Here is a 19016-nt window from a genome sequence, read left to right on the forward strand (position 1 = left end):
AAGAATCTTTTCTGCCATCGTTTCTGACAATTTCTTAAAGACACCTCTCCATTTCACCCCTGATTTCCAAATGGCTATGGAACAGACGTAAGACCTCCACCCAAAGCCAAGTTAAAGCACTAAATTAAGCCTCCTTCCTCATCAAGCCTTTTACGGGCCACAAAAGTACAAGATACTGAGCTGTACAGGAGGACCTTGTTATTTACCTCTTTTACATATAATAGTTTGTATCTGCTAATCCCAAACTCCTGATTTACCCCTCCCTCTTTTTCCCTTTCATAACCATAAGTTTGTTTCCTATGTCTGTGAGTCTGTTTCTGTTTTGTAAATAAATGCATTTGTTTCATTCTTTTAGATTCCACATATAAGTAATATTATATGATATTTGTCTTTCTCTGACTCACTTCCGTCAGTATGATCATCTCCAGGTCCGTCCGTGTTGCTGCAAATGGCATTATCTCATTCCTTCTATGGCTGAGCAGTATAAACATAATACCACCTTTTCTTTATCCAGTCATCTGTTGATGGACATTTAGGTTGTCTCCATGTCTTGGCTGTTGTAAATAGTGCTGCTAAGAACATTGGGCACAGGTATCTTTTTGAATTAGAGTTTCCTCTGGATATATGCTCAGAAGTGGGTTTGCTGGATCATAGGGTAACTCTATTTTTCGATTTTTAGGGCACCTCCATACTGTTCTCCTTAGGGGCTGCACCAATTTACATTCTCAACAACAATGTAGGAGGGTTCCCTTTTCTCCACACCCTCTCCAGCATTTACTCTTTGAGGATTTTTGAATGGTGGCCATTCTGACTGGTGTGAGGTGACACCTCACTGTAGTTTTGACTTGCACTACTCTGATAATTAGCAATGTTGAGCATCTTTTCATGTGCTATCGGCCATCTGTGTGTCTTCTTTGGAGAAATGTCTGTTTAGATCTTCTGGCCATTTTTTGATTGGGTTGTTTGTCTTTTTGTTATTGAGTTATATGAGCTGTTTGCATATTCTGGAAATTAAGCCCTTGTAAACTGACTAAACATTAGAGTCACCTGGTCAGCTCTGGAATGACTGCTGAGTTTGATCCAGCCACCCACCTCCACCCCCACCACAGACTTATGACCAGAAGGAGGCTCTGAGTGCCTGGGAGAAAAACATGGCTACAAATGGGCCTCTGACCACGTGGCAGAAGAGTCAACTAGGCTCTATTTTATGGGCTACAGAATTATTGGTTGAGTTAGTAAAACCGGTTTGACATTTCTGTTGAAACAACTAAATTGGCACAAATGGTCACTTGTTCTGATGTCCTGTGGGCTGGATCTAAAACTGCCTTGAGTCCAGCAGGCCCTGGGAAGAAGGCCCGTTGGGAACTGCCCTGGGCAGACGCTGAGTTAGATTCCTCTCTCTGCTCCACATGGGACGCAGGTGACTTCAGGGCTGGGTGGTGGCAGGTGGTGGTGGCAGGAGCAGGGCACATGGTGTCTCTTCATCCAGATTTACAGGGTGCTTGGAAAATGCGGGCACAGAAAACAAGTGACACTGAACACGGGAAGCAGCCTCCCTTGCCTGCAGCCCTGCTCCAGCCTTTGTCAGTGCGACATGTCCATCTCTGACAACGGAAAATCACAACTGCATTTGTGCCGGAAGAAAGTAAGCCGACTGCAGCTAACTTCAGGATTCTAGCTAACAATGTTAGGTTCTTGTTTGCCTGTGTTAGTTATAAATTCACAGCATCTCACACACACAAAGAAAACACTGCTAAGCCTCTTGCCTGGTATCTAGTACAAATCCTTACTTTTGCCTCAAGGAAACCGAGGCTCGGGGTGTTTAAATGACATGCTCACTGTCACTCAGCTGATTAGCGACTGTGATTCCCAGGCTGGTGGCCTCCCCACACACCAGAGGAACTGACACGTCACATTCTTCTTTCCCAGAAGTGGATTCAGTGACAGTCATCCAGGTAAAGTAACAGGGAAGAACAAATCTGACTCCACATTAGATCTGTTCCTTTGGCTCTAACCCTGTGCTCTGTCTCCTGTGCTGAGTCATGCTGGTTCTGCACCTTTTGTAAAAGAACCTTGCCTAGAGCCTGAAATAGACAGGAGAGCCCATTCTCAAGGCTCTGACCTTTAAGGGTACAACACTTTCCCATCCATACAGAGATAACAAGTTGCAGAACAGGGAGTAACATTTGTCTTGTTGGAGGTTTACAAGTACACAGTGACCTTACCTACGCGGACAGCTGCAAGAACAAAGGACTCCGACACCAAGAAGTCTGCAACAACCAACCACATGCCCTCCCCTTTCTAGTATGAAAGGAGCCTGAATTCTGACTTGGGTGATATGGTTCTCTAGGACATGAGTCCCCCACCTTCCGGGTCGGCTGGCTTTCTGAATAAAGTCACTATTCCTTGCCCCAACACCTCGTCCTGATTTATTGGCCTGTCGAGTGGTGAACAGAACGATTTTGGAGTAACAGTAATCAATTATAAAATTTTACAATCAGTGAAGTAGATTGGCGTTTCCCCGTGCTCGATAGGTTACGAGTCCAGCACGACTCCAACAAATGACGATTGGGAAACTGTAAGATTGCAAGAGTAGCATTTTCATTTCTGATGGAGATTTGTGCCTGAAAAGCCATGGTTGCCACTGGAGTCTCTGAGTCACAACATGAGGCTCAGAGAGGGCACAGGAAGGGAAAATCCCTGCCTCCAGTCCCCTACCCTCTCCACCAGCAGAACTGAGACCTTCCCCACAAGCTGTTCATGCAGGGACCCCCAAGCTCCCCGGGGACCTGGCTATATGAGGACCCGCAGCCTTCGTGGGGCAGGCTTCAACCAGAAGTCATGCTTCTGAGCATCACAGAATCCACCTGGAGCAGTACTAGGTGAGGAAAGCCATGCACAGGACTGCAGCAGCTGAGCAAACATACAAGCAAATCCATCATCCAAACAATGAAGACAGATTCCCACACAGTTGTTTGAACAGCTTTGATTTTGAAACAGCTTTTGCATCATCCACCGCATTTTAATCAGTAACCCAGAAAAACAGAGGGAAACACAGAGTTGAGGGAGGGGAGATTTAATGTCCTCATCTCCCAGACGTGCCACCATCTTCCCCCCTCTTCACTGCACTGAGTTTCCACCTTTCACCATCCTGCAGGTCACAGGAGTCATTAAATTTCAAGACACCATGACACATAAATATGCAATCCAATTAAGAGCTCAGAAAGGTCACCATCCAAATTGGGCAGCCTGCATCCTACCCAGTAACTCCAGCAGCTAATGAACTGTTTAGGCTCCCATCACTCGACAAACCTTGGTAGGAATTTATATTGTGTGAAGCCATCAGCCTGCACGCCAAGCCCAAAACAAAGCTATACGTAAAGGAGACTTACTAATCACAAGGAGGGTCGCAGCCCAGGTTTCCCAGCCCTCACATTCTCAGGGCGATTTTCGGAGTTGAATTTAAACAGGAAGGTGGCTGTTGGATTTGGATATTACATAAAATGGCCTCTCGAGGAGAACTGTTTTTAGAATAACGCATGTGAACGGGTCCAGTGAAGAAAGATGTATTGGCTTTCCAGGCTTTGAATCAGGTTCCAAATTGGAGGCTCCCTTTTGTGGGCTGTGAAATGGATCAACTGAAGAAAAACAAGGAGGAAGGGGACTTCCTTTTGGGTAGAATCATCTATAAAATAATCTCATGGTTAGCAAAGCAAATCATACTCAGGAAACAGCAGGCAAGAGTTTGGGTTTAAGGAATATGATAGCATCCCAGTTGTATTCCTCTGCCCAGTCCCTGCCCTCCAATATGTGTGGTGAGTTGTACACTGAACACAAGGAAAGTGACTGCTTTATGAAGAGAGAGCAAAAAAAGAAGTGGAATTTCAAGTTTTGGTAAGAAGATTGTTTGCTTGGATGAAAATTTAGTTTAATTGCTTGTATCAAATGGGGAACATTTTATCATTATGGGTGAGGTGATTTGAGCTCATTTAAAGGGGGTATTACTTAAATATAAAATTTTTGTGATTCTTCATACTAGAGTAAAAATTAATAAGGAAGCCTAGAATAAAGTGTAAATTTGCAGAAGTGTCATTGACAAATTAAAAAGTTTGTGAAGGGCAGTGTGACCATTTTGATAGTGTTGAGTCTTCCAATCCAAGAGCACAAGAAATCTGTCCATTTCTTTGTGTCATTTCGGTTTTCAGAGTATAGGTAACCTCCTTGGATAAGTTTATTTCTAGGTATTTTGTTGTTTTTGATGTAACGCAAATGTCTCTGCCAGTTATAAAATTCTGGTTTTCAAAGTGAAAAAAAAAGTGAATGAAAGGCCACAAATGGCAACATATCCTTTTTTATGGGTGAGTTGTACTCCATTACATATATATATGTCACATCTCCGTTATCTATTCAACTACTGATGTGCACTTAGGATGCTTCCATATCATGGCAATTATAAATAACGTTGCTATTAATAGCAGGGTGTACGTATCTTTTTGAATTAACTCTTATTTTGTGGTTGGCTTTATTCCTTTGATAACTATGTAAATTTAAAAAGCTAAAGCTCTAAATGTTCTTAGAAACAATGAACAGTACATATTTGTAAATTTTAAAATATATGTGCAGTAAAAAAAAAACCTATCAAGCCATGAAAGACATGGAAGACACTTAAAAGACATATTGCTAAATGAAAGAAGCCAGTCTGAAAAAGCTACAAACTGTACGATTCCAACCAAATGACATTCTGGAAAAGGCACAGCTACAGAAACAAAAAACAACCGTGGTTTCCAGGGGTTTGGGGAGAGGGAGGGAGGGAGGGAAGAATAGATGGAGCACAAGGGATTTCTAGGGCAAGGAAATTACTCTGTGTGATACTATAGTGGCTACATGTCATTACACATTTGTCAAAACCCATAGGATGTACAGTATCAAGAGTGAACCCTAATGTAAACTATGGACTTTGGTTGATAATAATGTGCACACGTGGCTTCATCGATTGTACCAAATATGCCACATGATGAGGGATGTTGACGGTAGGGGAGTATATACATGAGTGGGTGGGGAGGGCTATGTGGGAACTCTGTATTTTCTGCTCAATTCTGCTGTGAACCTGAAACTGCTCTAAAAGAATAAAGTCTGTTAAAAAAAAAAAACTGCATCAACATTGAAAACCACAATTACCTCTATTTTAAAAACCTACTCAATAAACCTCTCTCCTTATCTAGAAAGTTTCCTTAGATCCTTATATTACTTACCACCAAGTATATAGTAACATACTATGCACCACATGGAATTAAGAAATAACTTTGAAGTCTCAGATGCAAAGCTGAACATCTTCAGTACATAACAAATATAGGACACTCATTTGCAAAGATTTACAAAAGGATGAAAAGCTAGAAGCAGGGAGGGCACATGATAATTCATAATTGCAGCCAAGTATTTTATTAGAAGTTTTATATAAATTCCTTTATATGTTGTATAAATTAAATGCAATAGTATATGTAATATGCATATGTAATTTACATATAACTGTAATAGTGAAGAACAAATCTGACTCCATCTCAGATCTGTTTCTCTTCCTTTAACCTTTGCGTTCTGTTGCTTTTGCTACAAGTTCATCACTAAAGGGATGTTGCTTGTAAGTTTAAATGATACATAATGGCCCACCGCTGGGAACTCTGCCTTTCAGGTAATGAGCGTTAATCTAAAATATCTCTGTTTAGCTCACAGGAAATATCCTGACCAGGCCCACCTGTGAGCGACTGTAAGAAGGAAGAAATTAACACATCCCCTGGGGAGGCTGACCGGAAACAGGAAATGTTTGACATTATTCCCTCCCCATTTACTATAAAAGAAGTCTGAATTCTCACTCAGGTGAGATAGTTCTTTGGGACACTAGTCCACCATCTTCTTGGTCTGCTGGCTTTCCAAATAAAATCACTCTTCCTTCTCCAACAACTCATCACTTGATTTATTGGCCTGCTGTGCAGCAAGCAGTATGAGCTTGGACTCCATAACATTATATGTATATTACATAAAGGAGCGGTAATATGTACTATGGATATCAGTAGGTTTGTGTGCTAGGAGTTGTACACACATTTTATAATTTACCAGGCATTTTACTAAAAGTTTTACACATTTTGTACTGTCACATCTATGATATTTTATATTATCATATATATTACCCCAGTTATCCCTCACAATTAACAGGATTTACTCTCATTTGATAGGTGGAGAATCTGAGACTCAGAGAGACAGAGAAGTTAAGGGAATTAACACCATCAAACAGCCAGGGAGAGGTTAATCAGGGTTAAAACTCAGATTCAGGGAACTATATTCACTATCTTGTAGTAACTTATAATGAAAAAGAATATGAAAAGGAGTATGTATGTATACACATGTATGACTAAAACATTATGCTGTACACCAGAAATTGACACAACATTGTAAACTGACTATACTTCAATTAAAAAAAATTTTTTTAATTAAAAAAAAAAATCTTAGGTTCACCAAGCAGCAAAGCCGATGCAGAAGCTGGTCTCATTTTGTGTGTTTGTTAGTTTGTGGGTTGGTTTCAGCCCCAGGGTAACCATCCACCCTTAGGCTCCTGTGCCTTTGTGTTGAGCACTGCCACCCTGGCCTGCTACCCACACATGTGGATCCACAGCTTGGCTCTTTTTGGGGGATATTACCATACTTGTCCCAACCCTTTACAAAAGACAGCTGATTATATTGTCAATTCAGCTGTAAAAGAGGTTAAAGGAGGCCTCTCTAGGCCCATCAGGGCCACAATTACCTCCATTTAGAAGACTTACTCAATAAATCTCCTTCCTTACCTAGAAAGTTTCCTGAGATTCTTATATTACCTACCACCGAGTATACAGTAATATACTATGCACCACATGGAATTAGAGAGACAGCTTTGAAGTCTCAGATGCAGAGCTGAACATCTTCAGTACACAGCAAATATAGGGCATTCCTGCAAAGATTTACAGAAGGATGAAAAGCTAGAAACAGGGAGGGCACATGAGAATTCATAATTGCAGCCAAGATTCAAGCTCAACCATAAATTCAGGGATGCAGGCAAGGGAAACCCAGAGCCAGCACTGAGCTGAATCTTGGCCTCAGGTCAAGCCTGGAGCCCACGTACAGCCCACCGGCTCTGTGTAACCAGTCTCACCACTCAAACGCCTTTAGGAAAAGAAGCCACGCCTGTTTCCTCTCCACCCTGCCAGTTCCAAAGCATTTCCTGACTAGCGTCTGATTATTTTGTCTCTGACAAGTATTTCTCTCTCCAGTCCTTTTTCCAAGGACAGCAGCATTTTATTAAAGTCTAAATACCTCCAGAAAGAATGCTAATGGCAAGTATCAGCAGAGTTGCCCAGCGCAGCCCTCACGCATCCCCAAACAGCATCCCTCTTAGAAGCAAAAAAATGAGTGGAATTAATTTGTTCTGTTTCAACATCAAATCCAGAGGGCATTCTCCACCAAACTGCAGTCTAATCTCGGAGAGTTGCTGTAAGGTCAAATATTGGGCCCAAAGCCAAAACGATCTGGTTTAATCCCCTGTCATTTAAAATGGGATTTGCACAGTGGAGAAACTGAAACTTAGTTACAATTTCATTTCCTGTTCATGCTGATAAAAAAAAAAAGGTGGGGCAGATCGACTAGTTTCTCCTCATTATCACTGATAATCTGACAAGTGCATTCTCCCCAGTAATCTTCACTCCTGACTTCATCCCACGTGGGGACGAAATTGGCAGACATCCTCATCATTACCAAGTGGACGGGCTACATGCAGCCCAGGAAGCTAATGCCGGATTAGGCAGAGAGGAAACCTACGTTGAAAAGCAAATGTGACTGTTAAACTCTGAAGCCGAGGCCCAGAAGCACATCCCCCTCTTGCCCATCTGACCCGTGATTTAAACAAGACCAAGGACATTTCACTTCCCCCAAGATCAACATCTAATACAAAATATTAGAAAAATTAATCATGATACTGTCTCTCTCTCTCTTTTTTTTTTTTTTTTCGGTTAAAGCTGAGATGTATCAGGAAGAGGCATATAAAAGCTGCGTTTATATGCTTGGAACCCTTGCTGTATTCATCTCTATACTTGGTTCCCCTCCTCTCTACTGATGCAAACAAATGGGACACCGATCAATAGCTTTCCAGAGCCTTCCAAATGCAAAACCTACGGTCCAGCTCAGAAATAACCATCCCGGATAACTGAAGAAATGACCAATTTCAAACGCAACCTTAAGATACTATGATGTAAGATCCCCCTAGTTCATTGCATTAGAAAGGTACAACTAATGAGAATTTTTTGGTCAGTCCTGTTTTGCAGGTTCTCCCACTTTTACTTGCTGTATGATCTTGAGCCCGTCACTGAATCTAAGCCTCAGTTTTCCCTGCTGTGAAATGGGAATATCAACCCCCCACACACACACACACACACACAGTGCTGCTGCTACCGCACCTGGGGAACGTTCCAGGCAGGCACACGCCTCAGAGATCTCCTGCTAAGAACCCTTCTCAGTACAGGAAACCGTGCCGGCCCTGGCGGTCCTTCCACCTTGTCTTCCAAAACTGCCTTTATTCCATCTTCACCTAGGTTAATGCCTGGCTCCCCCCTCTTCAAATACAGTCAGTCCTGATTTTATATTCCAGGGGCTCAGAAGACTGGGGGACTCCACTCTCCTTAAAGGATGCTCTGAAGGGATGCGGTCCCTCCTCCAGCCTGCTTTCTCACGCCACCTGCCTTTAATGCTCTGTTCTTTCATCATCTCCCTCAACCCTGTTATCCTTTAAAATTTACAAAATGGTTATAAATGTCCTGGGGGAGACCCCACTCTTCCTTCAGATCTGTGGTTCCACTGCATGTATGAAATGGTTGCATTTGCACCCATTCTGAATGTGAGTGAAGGTCTCCCCCGCCTGGGTCTGGCCGTGCCGGCGGGGGGCGTATTCAGTTGCCTGCAGCTGGGGGCCACCTCTGTTTCACACCGTGTCTTGCAGCCTTCTTTCTCTTCCCAGCTCTACTTCCTGTGGCAGGAGGCTCGGGAGGGCCAGGGGAGTCACCTCTGCGCTCACAGTGTCTCCAGGACGCACAGTCGAGGAAAAGAAGTGAGTTATCCACTCAGCAGACTTCCAGATCGAAAGGTAGATACCACCTGCATACAAGTGGGTTCGTAGGCACTTCAAGTTGTAATGGAAAAATACAACTCAAGAATGGACTCAAGATGCTCTTGTAATCCAAAATACTGTAGACATGGAAGAATATTGACCGAAACAATGACACGATGTATGCATTGAGATGTACGGAGGTGCAGATAAAGCACTCGGGACATCCTATCCTATGGAATGCAGGCCCTTTGGAAACTCAGGGGCCTCACCAGACACAGACCTCACCAGGCGCATGCTCCTGGACACACCGTCGCCCTTGCTCTGACCTTCACGCACGCCTGATGCTGGTCTCCCTGCAAAGGTGTCAGAGATGGCCAGGTGACGGTGCCAGCCTAGGGAAATCTAAAATTAAAACAATGAGCCATTTGTGGTTCCCACCCCTACTGATGACGGGGTGAAAGAAAGCAAAAGCCAGGCCCTCAGATCTTCCCCAAAGGGAAAGATATCAGAAGAATTCAAGATTAAAAACAAATAAATAAACCAGACGTGCTCCCTTTAAATAGAAGTGTCCCCACTTCCACCGTATTTCAAACAACCCTGATACATACTCTTTTGCAACTTCATCAAAGACAGAAAACTCTTTTTTTTCTTTTTTTAGTGCATTCCTTAATAGAGAGACAGGGTACTCAGCATTCATGCAGTACCAATATCTCTAGTGTTTATCTTTTTTCCACCTGTCACTGTCTACACAGCCATTTCAGAAGAGTCCCTGTCAAGATCAAAGCATGGCTCTCTTGTGTGTTCTGTCCAACTATGGAAGAGTTCCCTCCTCCCAAAGACACATGAGAGACATGTTTGGTTTACTGGAGTTGTAAGCCACTCAGGCCCGAACTTGTCTGAGACGTGCATTTCACAGACGGGCAAGTCTTTCAAAAGGCACCAGATTTACCTGATGGCAAACTCTGGCCTCATTCCTGACTCCCTAAGAGCTGTCTGTCCTAGGAGCGTATCTTCTGCCTCTGTCTGACCCTGATTTAGCCATCGGTGAAGCCAGCGGGGACAGAGCAAACATAGCAGGAGGGAAACCCTGCCCAGAGCACACAGTATGCACCAATCCAGTCCTAGCTCCCTGGCTCTCAGCAAAGCGCCAGGGTCCTCTCTGCGTTGAGCCTGGCCTTCCCACAGGCATTTCCTCTTTCATAGAGCACTAGAAATCAAAGCTAATCAAGAACAGGAGAGCCTCCAGCATCCACAGGCTTGGTGACCTCTGTACACCACAGTGAGCGCTGGGGAGGTCATTTACGGATAGAGCCTGACCTCATGTTTCCCAAATCCTGTTCAGTTCAAACCACCACCACCACCACCACAACAAATAACAATTGAGTATTGTAGGAAGGAAGTGGAAAGCAAGGCCTGGTCCCTGCTCTTACCCATCTATAGCCCACAGGAGAGAACTGCGCATGTGCCCACGAGAGTACGATTTTAGTACCTAAAGTCAAGATCAATGGGCTGTAGTGGTTAAAAGAGAAAGATTTACTAAGAAGCAAAAAAGTGTCTGGACTCTGTGAATGGAAGGCATTGCCAGCCATATCAGTAAACAAAGGATGCTGTGGCCATCAAGTCATCAGCTGCTACCGCCACCCCACCCCCCGCCGCCCTGACAGTGAGCGGAGGGAACTCAGGATGCAGACAAACAGGCAGTGGCCTCTGCAGCCACCCCCAGCATGCACCCTGAGGGGACTCAGGATGTGGAAGAATAGGACACTGGCCCTAGACAGCTAGGGGCACATCAAAGGAATGATCTCAGTGACCCCAGATCTTTGCACCTTCCAATACATAGAAAAGCGTTAAATTCCTTAACTCGAGATGTTTGCTTTTCTTTAATTAGCAGTAATCTTTTGAGGTTCCAACTACTCGGTCTTGGTTGCAAAAACTCCTGTGTATCCTGGCTCCTCCCTTGCCTGGGCGGAACAGTCTCTCAGCGATCTGAGAGGCCACCTGCAGGTTCCAGGCCTCAGAAAGTCCACCGAATAAAACACAACTCTCAGCTTTTAGGGTATGCATTTTTCAGCCGACCACTCCTTTGCAAACTGAAAATCACATACCTAAAAATTATCTAAATGATTATTTGACAAGCAAAGTGATGTGAGGAACACACATACAGACGCACACACACACATACACATGCACACACACACACGCACACGCACATCCTCGGAGCCCTGCAGGGTGCTGACTTGGGCATCTTGGGGCTGCTGTGGAACCTCCGTGAGCTTCAGTTCCCTCTTCCATCAAATCAGGGTAACAATTCCATCTGGCAGGACTGTTGTGCTAAATTTACACGTATCAAAAAGCCCCTCAAGCAGGATCTGCTTACAAAGTAACATATATTAAAATCTCAGTTCCTGGGATAGTAACTGAAGATGAAGAGAGATTAAGCAAAACTGCTGAGAGGTTAAGCAAACTGCCGAAAGCTGCATGTGTCATTTTCGGACAAACTAGGATAAGAAAACCCAGGTCTTCCAACCACCAGTCAACTTCCAAGATCGTCCCTGATCCTGCAGGCAGACCTCCCAGCACACACACCAGAGCCCTGCTGGGCGGAGGAAGGCACAGGGACCAGCAGCGGGGGGGAAACGCTGGCTCTCAGCCCCCTACACCCTCCTGAATCAGAATCAGCATTTTTACAAGCTCGTCGGGTGATTCAGAGACACATTGAAGTTTGAGTCCTGCCCTAGGACAGCCAGCCCTTATCATTTTTTTAAAAATTTGTATTGAAGTGTAATTGATTTACAATGTTAGTTTAGGTGTACAGCAAAGCGATTCAGTTATACATATACGTACATTTTTTCAGATTCTTTTCCATGATATGTTTTTACAAGAAATTGAATATTGTTCCCTGGGTTACATAGTACGTCCTTGTTATTTATCTATTTTATAAATAGTAGTGTGTATCTGTTAATCCTCAACTCCTAATTTATCCCTCCCCTGTCCTTTCCCCTTTGGTAACCATAGGTTGTTTTCCATGTCTGGGAGTCTATTTTTGGTTTGTAAATAAGATTTGCATTACTTTTTTTTTAGATTCCACATATAAGTGATATCATATGATATTTTGTCTTTGACCTACTTCACTTAGTATGATCATCTCTAGGTCCATCCATGTTGCTGCAAATGGCATTATTTCATTCTTTTTTATTAGCCCTTATCATTTAAGTATTTGCTCATTGAGTCATCATTTCACTCTGCAAACATTACGGTAGGCCTACTATGCACACGACACTGCAGGGGCGGAGAACCACACAATCCCTGCATCACAGGATATGGTCCAGTGGCTGTAATTCGATGCTGCCCCACATTTGATCCCAAATACCAGGTATGATATGCTAGGGGCAGGGGAGAAATGGGGCATCTGTACACATCTCCAGGTCACACTGTGTGCAGCAATCAGCCTCCTGTTAAAACAGTCATGGTCACGGAAAGGCCAAGTGCCGGCATCAGACCAGCCTGGTGCCGCCTCTCCCCAGTGTCGACCCCTGGTCAAGCTGCCTCCCTGTGATGGGTCCCACCTGAAAAAAGTCTTGGACTTGAGGAACTCCCAGAGTCTGCCCAGCTTTCTTAGTTTTTCCCCTAACCCATCTAACGTTACTCATTCATTCAGCAAATACTTGAGCAGAACTCAGCTGGGGATCGCTTCAGTGCTGGGAGGACTTAGGTGACAGGTACCTGAGCCCTAGAAGCTGCTGCTAAGTGCTTTTCAGGGAACAGTAACAGGTGATGAGCCACGGGGTGGCTGGGAGGGGCTCTAGGGGATGCACAGGGGGCCTCAGGGAGGGGCAGGATGCAACAACCTGAAGCTCCAATGGCAAAAAGACAGAGCCATGTACAACTGTGGGGAAGAATTCCAGGATGTGGGGACGAGCCCTGGAGCCTGGCATCCAGGCAGTAAGAGGTAAGGAGTGCCCCGGGTCTGTGGGAAGAGAGGAGGCAGGAGGTAGGCTCTGACAGAGAGGGAGCCTGCGCAGCCAAGGTACAGATCTGGATTATTTCCTGTGTGTGAGCAGAAGCCACAGAGAGTGTTAGGCACTGACCTGATTTTAAATCCTCTTACTATAAAAGTCGTATTGATAACCCGTTAAGGCCTGAATTGTGTCCCCTCCCCTAAATTCATATGTTGAAGTCCTCACCCCAGGACCTCAGAATGTGACTGTATTTAGAGACAGGGTCTTTAGAGAGGTAATGAAGGTTAAATGAGGTCATCAGGGTGGACCCTGATCCAATCTGACTGGTGTCCTTATAAGAAGAGGAGATTTGGACACAGACACACACAGAAAAGACGTGAAGGCCCAGAGGGAAGACTGTCATCTACAAGCCAAGGGCAAAAGCCTCAGAAGGAACCAACCCTGCTGATACCTTGATCTTGGACTTCCAGCCTCCAGAATGGTGAGAAATAAACGTCTGTTGTTTAAGCTCCTTAGTCTGCGGCACTTTTGTTACAGCAGCCCCAGCTGACTAATACATACTCAATGTAAATTTAAGAACACCAATCTTTGTAATGATACAAAGGAAACAGGAAACTCTCCTGTATTCCTCTAATTGATCACATGCCTGTAAATGTTCTTATCAACCTTAACTCTGTGAATCTTCATCTGGCCTCAAAGTCCCCCGGCCATTGCTCTAAACTCCGAGCCCTGCCTGATACCCAGAGCCCTTTACCGACAGTTCCTACACGAATCAGGGGGCAGTGTGTGAGTTTCCCTCTCAAGTCATCCCACCCGAGTTTCTCTCAGCTAAAAAATAAATTCATGCTTTTTGCTCTGGTTTCAGATAAAACTCTCTCATCATTTTAGTTATTGCCTACATTCTAAGACGCACATTTTTCCCCACCTTTTTTAAAACTCAAGAGGCAATCCAGAACTATTGTGAGCATGCAGCCTGACTGTCTCCCTCCCTGAAAGCTGCAGTACATCTCACAGCTGCTGGCGTCACCGTGGGAGTCAGAGAACAGGGCGACATTGTTTCTTTTGAAAAGGGCAGTAAAAAGCCAGTGAAGGGGCCCTTTTTCCTTTCCAAATTTTGGCAGCAATGGAGGGGCGTGCATGACGAGAAAAGGATAGACTTTGATTCCAGTATTCAACCCCGAGCCTGGCCTTGCAGGGTGGGCAGTGAGGCGGGGCCGGGCAGCATCCTCACAGCCATCCTGTCATGTAAGCCCCCACTCCAGGGCTGTGCTGTCTGGACCGCTCATGATCTGGTCACCGAGCTCTGCATCTTCCTGAGGCTTCCTCTTAGTCTTTGCCCTAAAAATGATCTGGTTGTCCCTAGAGGGTCTCACGGCCCTTGCAGCCCACTCAAGTGCAGGCTCTTCCACACGTCCCCCCGCCCCACCCCACCCCATCCCACCTAAGGGTTCAGTGTCCCCCGGGGCCCTGGGATGGCTCTACATCAGGTCCGATCAGGGCTCCTCCAAGGCTCAGAGCCTGCAGCTTTGTTCACACCATCTGGGCCCCCTCCTCGCTGCCATCCTGGCCGGTCCCTTCCCTGGGCTCTGAGCCTGGATCTCTGTCTCTGAAGCCATGCTCCGAAAACAGATCAATGCCCTGGCTTCTCAGTTCCTTGGCCTCACTTCACAGTGACCTTGGCCTCCACCCGGCCCCGGCACTCCCTGGAGTCCACCACTCTGTACCCGCCCCCTCCCTCCCCCACCTCGGTGGTTTCAGCCCCGGTTCTCTGCCCACATCAGGCCATCTGTCCCTGCACCCCGCCACTCTCCCCTCTTTCTCAGCCTCCATCCACGTTCTTGAATGCACTTGGCATTGTCAGTACTTTCTATCTGAGCCATAATAGGTGTGTCATGTTAGTTTTTTTTTTTTTAAGATTTACATATGACAGTAGCTAACCATCTACTTTATAAGATAAAAAATGTTCAGAAGCAGTTGAGGTCACAGAAATCAAGTTTCTTTCTTTCTTTTTTTTTCCATTTTATCTATTACGGAAGTGTAGTTGATTCACAACATCAGTTTCAGGGGAGAAACTGGGTTTCTCTACTGGCTAACCACCGCTTTCCAAAAACCTTGAAAATTCCAGCCTGGCACAAAGGCGTCTCACGGTCTGGCTCCTCCCCTTCTTCAGTCTCATCTCCTGCACTCTTCAACCAGCCAGATCAGTGTATTAAGATTAACTGAGTCCCCATCACGTGCCAGGGCACTGAGCCACGTCTGTCCCAGGTATGATTTCGTTTCCTCCTCTCACGCACTGCGAGGCCCATGTGAGCAGCCGTCTCACTGTACTGATAGTCAGAGAGGTGGGGAAACGTAACCCAAGACACACAGCTGCTCGGCAGCAGGGCTGGGACTCGATCCCTTGTCCACACGGGTTCCAAACATGAGGTGCTCCCCTGACCTCGGGGTCTGGGCTCTCCTCTTCCCTAGAGCCCCCCAGTCTTCCCACCCTCATCTGCCTTTAAGCACCGCTCAGACCTTGCCTTCTCTGTGAAGCTGCCTCAGGATCTTTCAAGGCACACATCGTGGTCCTCATCTCAGCTTCCTCGTCAGCCTCTGTTTCTTTATCTCATTCCTCTCCACTCAGTGTCCTGTCTGCTGTGTATGCCTGCCTGCCCCCCACCAATGAGCACAAGCATCTCAAGGCAGGAACCAGACCTTTCAGCCTCCTTTTCCCAGCACCCAGCACCGACAAGGTGCCCAAGCCCGGCCGGAGCTGTCAAGGGACCACCACGCTGCACACATGACCAGGCAGGTCCTACAAGAAACGCTGCTGCGTGGGAATTTTAAACACAAGCTGATAGTCTTTCGAAACACATCTGTATAAGACCATCATCTACTGAGTAAAAACTTCAAGAAAGGACATTATACAAACTTACACATAACTCTTGAGACAGCCTCAGACCTCCATCTCCATCAGCATCAAATGGAATTTGGGATATAATTCAAGATGACAACAGGGACACTCACCCAAGGCTAACAGCTTCAAACCAAAGGGGAAAAAAAGGAGTGGAGGAAAGAAGGAAAGAGGCGTCTCTCTTATTCATGCCACAGTTTTCCTTCTCGTTTACATAAACATCATGGTCTTTTTTTTTCCCTCTATTTACCCGTGGCAGGGCTATTCCAATGTTTTATTCCTCTCTTTCCATCACTCTCAATTTCAAAACATCATCTTTGATAGTAAAAAGAATTAAGAGCAATTCATTAACCCAGGAAGCACCTTGAGGGATGTGGTCTAATTCTTTGCCTCTGGAATATCTGACCATGAACCATTCCAGAAAGATGGAGATTCAGCCCCGAGGCAACAGCTCAAACCCAAGAAAGTCCTGGAAGAGGCGGCTTTCCACAGCATCTGCAGTCTGTGAATAAAGCTGGACCAACAGATTAATCTTTTCGATTGAGGCATTTAATAGTATCAAATGGCAATAATCAGATGTTTCAAGGACCACAAGGCCTTCTCTGGTACTCTCCCAAGCAGGGAAATTGAAAACCACAGAGACAAATGCACAAACTAAGGAATCCAAGACTGTCTTATCCACCTTTCCTATCTATTGATAAATGTTTGTAAATCCTAAAGGCTTGAGTACAGACGTTCACCCTCTCACATTTCAGAGCAAAGCAGCTCAGGAAACAAAAAGAGAAAACGACGGGTGTCTGGACACAGAAATATATTAACATTTCAACTATGGCAACCTAATTTGCTGTTCCCAAGCCAGGAAAAGAACCATTTCCTCCAGTATCAGCTCCCGTGACCCACCCCTCCAATGGCAATATCAGGTTCCCGAGAATCAGGTTCCCGAGAATCACCTGCTTTAGTTCGAGTGTATGTTTGTCCCTGGACAATCTCTGTGAGAAGCCCCATCACCTTGACTCGGGGCCACCTCCCCACCTTCTCCTCATCCTGTCATCAAAGTACATATGTGGAGAATTAAATACAAAATTATCCCCATACTTTAATGCAGGTAATCGACTTTTTAAGGAAGGCAGGGAAAAAAAAAAAAAAGATCAGAAACAAACCCATGCCTTGATGTCAAATTTCTCTATCCAACGGTTTAGAGACCCCATCACCATCATGCCTCAAGGAAGGGAAAATAATCTTATATAATTGAGTCACGAAGAACGCAGAGGGGGATTTGCCTTAGAAGTTTCAGTCTTTACCCACATGTCATCTAAGGCCAAACATTAGCATGGTTCATGTTTGTAATTAGATGTAAACAGTTACAGATTGGGATTAAAAAGTATTATGTCTTCCCCAAACTCTGTACACACAAGTGCCCTAATGCATTCACCCTGGCAGCCAGGAGCTGGCTTCTACACCTAACACAGCCTGGCAAGACAAGATGGCCTTTCTAATTGTCATTATGAGAAGCACAATTGCAAGTGACTTTGAAACATGTGGTAAACTTCATGATGCTAAAATATAATAGCTGCTTCTTTGAGGCTCCTGATGAATATTAATGTCAGGGCTCCTGAGGAAACTGTGCTCTAAATTTCATATTGTATAAAACCCTTTCAATACCAAAGAGACCGTTTATTTATAGTCTTCAGGCTTCTTCATAGATGCTATTAAATATTCCATTAAACATGGCAAAACAGAATGAATAATCACAGAACAGGAGGGGAGGAATAATGATCACCTTTGCAGTATCAAGCCAAGCTCCAGGCAGGGCAAGAACAAAAAGACTTGGACTACAAGTGTGGGTGCAAGGAGGACACAGAATCATGTGCAGGTGAGTCAGTGGGCTCTGCTGCGGGAGGGCATCCTGACGGACAAACTCAGGGCAGCAGCTCCTGGAAACGTGGAGCTGGCTTCATACGCTGCATCCAGAGCACGTGGAGACCAGGGGAAGTTTAGAGGGGCAGAGGGAGCAGCCAGGATGAAGCTCGGAAGGAATGTAGGACGAAGGGAGTGGGCACTTGGGTGGATAAGGATGCGGGACATTCCAAAGGTGGAGGGAAGAAACCCACCCAGCCGGGAGCAGCAGAAAGCGGCAGGAAGCCGCGCTTGGCGTGATGGGAAAATCTGATACCCAACAGCTGCAACAGGCCAGGCGGCGCCTTCATAAAGCCCAAACCATGTCGTTTATGACGATGACACACCATCAATGGAAAGGGATCTTTGACTTAACACCCGGGCTGCTCATTGTCCATGGAGAGAAGGGGAGGGAGCGGCTGCAGACCCAACGACTTTCCCTGAAAAGCCCACGACAGTTTAAAAGGTCACCCCACTCCGCCTGGCCCCCTTCCAGCCTGGCTGCCCTCCACCCATCACGAAGCCCCGCGACTCTCCCGCAAACGGCAGCTTCGGGGGCCCCACACGCCATAAACAGACACTCTCCTTTAGTCTGTGAAATAACAGCAAGCTTGGGAAGAACAAAATTCCGATGGGCAGGAGCTATTTTTCCTAATGAACCTGTTTAAGAAAATGGGAAATTTAAAAAAAATAAAAAAGGCCAAATACATTGAAGGACTAAACATGAGATGCATCAGACAAAAAAAGTAAGGCAAATGAGTATGAAACTGCACATTTCTCTCTGCTTCTTTATTTCAATGGTCATGAAAATGTAAAATAGTGCCTTCCATAGATTTACTGTAAAAAGCGAAATTGGCTTATTATGGGCCCAATTGCAGCTGTTCCCCATAGGCTGCATTTGTTTTAAAGGCCAGGCCGAATGAATATTAATGCACAGAGTGGAAACAGAATGCCTTTACTCAGGAAAATCTATGTTGTTGGTTAAATCATTTGTACCCTTAAGCCTTAAGAAGTTTCATAATTGATTCCAAACTGTTAACCTCAACGTGTTATCTTTGTAAAGATTTCTTTTCTGGGTCCATTATTAATCATGATAGTGGGTTAATTGCACACACATACACACAACACAAAAACAGGGGGGGAA

General features: G+C 45.1%; 1 protein-coding gene across 6 annotated transcripts in view; it reads right to left on the reverse strand.

Moving 5' to 3' along the window:
• Nucleotides 1–19016, reverse strand: part of TSNAX (translin associated factor X) — a 393490-nt gene that overhangs the window by 147647 nt on the left and 226827 nt on the right. Inside the window, exon 13 of one of the 6 annotated variants that reach the window (XM_032491818.1) lies at nucleotides 17724–18532. The exons of the other annotated variants lie outside the window; for them this stretch is intronic. Within the exon in view, the coding sequence (XP_032347709.1) occupies nucleotides 18222–18532 (311 nt within the window). The 3' untranslated portion in view covers nucleotides 17724–18221. Of the gene's footprint in view, nucleotides 1–17723; nucleotides 18533–19016 lie in introns of those variants that run through there. 6 annotated transcript variants of the gene reach the window in all.

Source organism: Camelus ferus, chromosome 11, assembly GCF_009834535.1.
Source record: "Camelus ferus isolate YT-003-E chromosome 11, BCGSAC_Cfer_1.0, whole genome shotgun sequence".
In the NCBI taxonomy this organism is placed as follows: Eukaryota; Metazoa; Chordata; class Mammalia; order Artiodactyla; family Camelidae; genus Camelus; species Camelus ferus.